This window comes from Barbus barbus (assembly GCF_936440315.1).
Source record: "Barbus barbus genome assembly, chromosome: 40".
NCBI classification, from domain to species: Eukaryota; Metazoa; Chordata; class Actinopteri; order Cypriniformes; family Cyprinidae; genus Barbus; species Barbus barbus.
Genome location: NC_136718.1, coordinates 15,948,121 through 15,953,999, shown reverse-complemented (window position 1 = coordinate 15,953,999; position 5,879 = coordinate 15,948,121). Strand labels below are relative to the sequence as shown.

The window sequence follows — 5,879 nt, the reverse complement described above, 5'->3', positions numbered from 1 at the left end:
AATATATGATTCTCTCACATTTCATTAGATTAAAAATAGTCATATGATAATTAACAAATGTAAGTGTTGATTTAGAGATGATAAAAATGCCAATTTAAGCAGTGCGGCATTATATTTTTTTTAAATTACCAAATAAGAGATATCCACTAACTTGAAATGATTATACTCATCTACCTTTAACAGTCATTTGAAATTAAAAAAGCAAATCTTAACAATTTACACAAGACTTTGTAACAAAATGATGTCTAATTTTCATGTAAACATTGACTTTTATATGTAGAAAGTCCATTTAATTAAATGGCTTCAAAAAGAGCTCTTCACTTACAGAGCCCAGTGGTGAGGTTTGAAGATCTTTCATGTGACTCTGGTCTCCCTTCAGTCAGATCTTGGATAAGAAGACACTAGTGGAAAGAGTGCAGAGAGGCAAAGGGTGGGTGTAGCGATCGCCTTTTCATTCCAGAAGATCCTAATGCTACAAGAACATAAATGTGCATTTAAATCCAGACATCCCAGTCACTCAGCAATCATCTAATCCAAGGGAAAGAGTTGACAGAATTACTTTCACAAATCCCTCTTCAACTGTGAAAAACAGGAATAGCCATTGTATCATAATGCGTCCATGATGTTTGGAACCAGTTCTGCTCATATTAGTGAGGTTTACAATTTCTTTTACAATGAATTACACATATATTCTCTTGCCTGAGACAAAATATCATTGCTTTTGTCTAGTTTAGCTATTTACACACAAAATAATGCCAAATCCCCTAATCTAAACAGGACATCTATGCATGCAGATTTATGGCAGAAAAAGTTCAATGAAAATGCCTGAAAAGGTATGAATCAGTTTAAATGTACTCCATAATACTTTTGGAAGTACTAAACTCATGACGGGAAGAAAATGAAGTGCTTCTATCAGGTAAAAGCTAAACGTTAGGGTGTAACAATAGACTAGTGTTTTGCATGTTTATTATTTTATATGAATGATGGTGTGACTGTGCTTCTTTTAAAGAAGATGCTGGGCCATTAGGCCACAGTTAAACAATACAACAGTTTGAAGCAGACTCAAAGAGGGATCCAAATTCCCAAAGGATTTATAAAGCTTTTTGTCGTGAATGAACATCCACCTAAACCAAGTTTCAAAGGAATGTTTCCTTCATTTTGGGAAATAGAAAAAGAACATTGCATGAATACAAATACATGGCGAATGGTGGAAATGGAAGAGCCAAACTGGAAACTCTCGGAAAACACACACACGCACACACACACACCACGCACAACTGAATAATGTCGACTGTAAGTAGAATGTAAAGAAATTGGTTGCAAAATGCTAATAATATAGTACGTCACATCTCTGAAAAATCAAAGAAAAAATAAACTGAAATGAATGTGAGATTTAAACCCTGTGAAACTGGAAAGCATGCAGAAGTCCACTTCTAGTGTATTTCACTCTTAGTACACTAGAAACGTCAGAGGTGCCCCTGAGCGGCGTTAGCCACCTGATCTCGCTCCCTATACCTGGCAGTACAGAGCGCAGTCCTCAACAGGAAGTCCTCTTCTTACCCTCATTCATAGTCCTTGGGAAGGGGTTATAGTGTCTCGATCACCTTTGGAAGTGTGTGTGATTCTCCCTACAGCAAACTCGGTTGGTATGTAAGAGGTGTGTGAGGATGAGGTGTGAGAAATGATCGTACGTATGTATGTGTCACGTCAGGGATCCAAAGTTTCCTGGCAATGTTTATAAGACTTGTGTTTTGAGCTCAATCGGCTCCCCTCGGGTCTCCTGCTGGGCTTCGGCCTCAGGAGGCCGGTTGCCCTTGAGCACAGCCAGTCTCTCGGACAGGCCTCGCATCCGGGGAAAGAGCATGAAGTCGTAGAGCAGAGCGCCCATAGCACTGCCGATCATAGGGCCCACCCAGTACACCTACCGGAAAGTGAGAGAGAACAGATAGAAAATTGTTACATCTATGAATTAGTTAGCAAAATGCTCCTTCATCTACAATGGAAATGTGCCTCACCCAATGGTTAATAAAGTTCCTAAAAAGCACAGCAGGGGCAAAAGACCTGGCAGGGTTCATTCCAGCTCCAGTGTAATACATCTGCAAAGAGATTCATGTCAAGTCTAATCAAGTCAAATTTATTTGTATAGCACTTTTCACAATACACATTGTTTCAAAGAAGCTTAGCAGATTAGAGCTGGTCGATAATGTAGTTTACAAGCAATCAGGCAGTTGAGGTATATACAATACTCTATATACACAGATAAAGTTGGTCATACTTATATATCCAAATTTATATTTATAAGGAGCCGGGCAATAATATAGTTACATTTTGAAGTAATGTAAGTGAGAAAAATTATTTTTAATATAGCGTGCATTTTATAATTATTTACATAACCAGTAGTATCAGTATTCTTTAACTGGTGGGTCTTGATCCAAAAATCGTACTGATAAAATCATGTTCAATAATATAAATGCAAAATTAAGTAGGCGTATTCCCTTTTAAAAGTGAGAACATGTTCAAAGATGCCATTAAACAAACGCTACAGCATTTATCTGTTACTTAAAGAGTAAAACACAAAAGTGTTAATAATACACAAAAAATTATTCTGTCATCCTTTATTCAACATGTCCTTCCAAACTTTCTTCTATTGAACACAAAAGGAGATAGAAGATCTGAAGAATATTCAGCCATTTTTGTCCATACAATAGAAGTAACAAAACAACACTGGACCCCATTGACTTTAACTGTATGCACAAAAAAGGTCATATTTAATATCTCCTTTGTGTTACACAGAATAAAGAACATCAGACAGGTTTTTAATAACATGATGGTGAATAAATTATAACATTTCCATTTTTAGGTGAACTGTTTATTCAAAACAGCTAATTACTAAAACATTATTTGCGCTAGTGTTTGTTCCATGTGTTGGGCAAGTACATTTGTCCACTCAAGTCTATTTCATATGAAGAATTTCTGCAGCAGTGTTTTTTAGCAGGAGTTTTTGTTGACATTTTAGTGCTGTTTTGCATCGTATCTGGGCCGTCAGGCAAAACCAATAAAAAACCATTGATTTTAAGAGTGAATCTCAGTCCTTGTGAATGGCATCTTACCCCCAGCAGGTGGCCCACTAGCACTGAGAAGCCAATTGACAAGGCAGCAGACCCCAGACGTCCATTTCGCCTCTCATCTGTCACAGCGAAGACCACAACCACGAGTTGCAGAGTCAGAAATATCTCTATAGTGATGGCCATTCCCAGACTGATGCCTGGCTGAAGCTGAAAGCATATATACACATACACTTTACAAACGACAGTAAAAATAGTTATCCAAATACATTTATTGTCCACTATTTTATTTATGTGAAATAGCCTTCCTTTAACAGGTCCTCTGATGATATTTTGACATCTCTATGGTATCAAACATTGATCAATCATTTTGTATCACTAGTAAACAAGCCATTATTTCAACTAATGAGCTCTCTAAAACAAATGCACCCTCTTACCGTGTTCAGGCCAAGATTGCCTCTCATATTGCTTGGCGTGACCCCATACAGCACAGCGGCTCCAGCTAGAGCTCCCAAGCACTGAGCACAGATGTAGAAGAACGCACGAAACAGGGACATCTGGGAGCCAATCAGGTAGGCGAACGTGACAGCCGGGTTGATGTGGCCACCGCTGATGTGACCGATAGACTGGATGAGTGTGGCAGCTGCCAGACCGAAGCAGAAGGCAACTTGGAACACATTGTGTGGTCCGGTGGTCCAACGCAGAGCTGATCCCAGCCCGAAAAACACAAAGAACATGGTGCCATAGAACTCGGCAAACACAGCCCGCCAAAAAGACATGGACCGGAACTCCCACATGGCTGCGATAACTCTGAGGCGGTGGAGGGATATGAGAGTGAGAGGGAGAAGAACCTCCAAAAGAACCAAAATGAGCTTCTTGGATGTGTTCCCTTTGATTTTTTGTGAACGGACACAAAAAACAAAGGCGTAGAAACTATGGAAAACCAAGCATAAATGCTTCTATAACCTACAGAGTTTGCACGAGCAGTCCTTCTTCACAAGTCTGAAATCATCTGTCCCGCTGATTTCTAACCTGTGGTTTTTGTCATAAAACCTTAAGTGTGACTCTGGCAGGTGATGTCTGCATCTATGTGAAAGTTCTAGAGGATGTCTAATAGAAGAACACGGATAGACAAATGATGAGCATGTCCTGCAGAGACATTCCACCTCTCTGATGGGAAAGCGAGAGGCCAGAGGGGTATTTATAACGATTGTGACCCTCAGTGACACTGTAATCCTTTGGCAGAATTGTGGGAAGGGGCTGCAGACAATACAACAAATCAAATAAAACAAAAATTGTTAACCCTTTTCTGTCCTGCTTTTCCTTTTAGCTTATGGTTGTCAAACTAAAGCTTAAAATACTGCCAGCAAATTTGCAATTGAATGGTGTTAAAATGTTAAACATATCTTGGTGGGAAATGTAACTTTTAGATTTTTTATAATCATAAAACTAAAAACAAAAATATCTGGCCTCAAACTATGGGAGAAAGGTCATAAAAGAGGCGAAAGGGGAAATAGCATATTAATCAGACGTGGGAACATCATGACATTTCAAAGATCAGCCCCAGAGGACAACTGTCCCATCCCAGCTCACGATAGGCAACAGTGTTTAGGAACTGCCTCTTCTCTAGCCCCGGCTACAACACCAGGGCCCCTAAAAGGGTCTAGTGGCCTTCACAGTGTGGATTAAGTGCTGACACAAAGAAACAATACCTCTCATACAACAGAAGGAGGCCTCACACGGATGTAACATATCATAACTGACACACCACATGTACAGGACAGAAAATATATGGGTCTTAGTAAAAACATTTGAAAAAACCTATAATAAATGAATTAAAAGAAATATGATATATGTGTGTGCATACAAATGCATTAATATAATACAATAGCAGGCAGATGCTTTTATCCAAAACAAAATACATTTAATTTAAAACAGAATGCAAAGTGTTAATTATTATCATCATTGTTATTATAATTTTAATTATGTATTCGTGTAATATTTATATTTATTACTAAATATATAGATTATATTTAATCTATTATATACAGTAGTCAACATTTGAAGTGGATTGTCCTAAATTGTCCTAAGACAAGAACGCATTTTACATTTAGCAGATGCTTTTATCCTTACAAATGAGGACAATGGACGCAATCAAAATCTACAAAAGAGCAATGATACACAAGTGCTATAACAAGTCTCAGTTAGCTTAACGCAGTACATGTAGCAAGATTTTTTTTAATTATATAATAAATAAAAAGAAAACAGATAGAATAGAAAAAGAATAGAGCAAGCTAGTGTTAGAGGCCTTTTTTGCTTCTGTTAATTGTATACTAAATAAAAAGAAAACAAATAGAATACAAAAAGGTTAGAAAAGCTAATGTTAGTTTTTTTTTTTTTAAGAAAACAAGCAGTTAGTAATGAATTGAGAACAAGTCTAAGAGGGACAATTTTAGTTTAGGTTTTAGGACAACTTTGATGAAAGGTTTTGATCCACTTCAAATGTTGACTAGTGTATATAAACACATATGCTCAATGCATTAATATAATATGAAATAATATAAATATCTGCCAAATGCATGAATGTAGAAAAATTAAATAGAAATAGAATAGAATAGAACAGAAATAAAATAGAATAGAATTGGTGTTATATAATATTTACAATGCTGTCAGTCAGTTGTTTGGATTTTGTCAATGACAATGACAATTTATTTATATAGCACAATTAATTTCAACTTCTGTCGACCAATGTGCTTTCCAGTAAGACTTTAAAAACAGAAAAACACACACAATGAACAAACAGTAAAATTATGA

General features: G+C 37.0%; 1 protein-coding gene across 1 annotated transcript; it reads right to left on the bottom strand.

The window, feature by feature from the left end:
• Positions 1 to 1,075: 1,075 nt before the first annotated feature.
• Positions 1,076 to 4,237, bottom strand: LOC306859310 (lens fiber major intrinsic protein-like). The gene is made up of 4 exons (XM_079400294.1): positions 3,503 to 4,237; positions 3,111 to 3,275; positions 2,016 to 2,096; positions 1,076 to 1,921 (listed from the first exon to the last, which is right to left on the bottom strand). Exons 1-4 carry the CDS (start codon positions 3,860 to 3,862, stop codon positions 1,736 to 1,738), a joined length of 792 nt encoding a protein of 263 aa, XP_079256420.1. The 5' UTR covers positions 3,863 to 4,237; the 3' UTR covers positions 1,076 to 1,735.
• Positions 4,238 to 5,879: the final 1,642 nt, after the last annotated feature.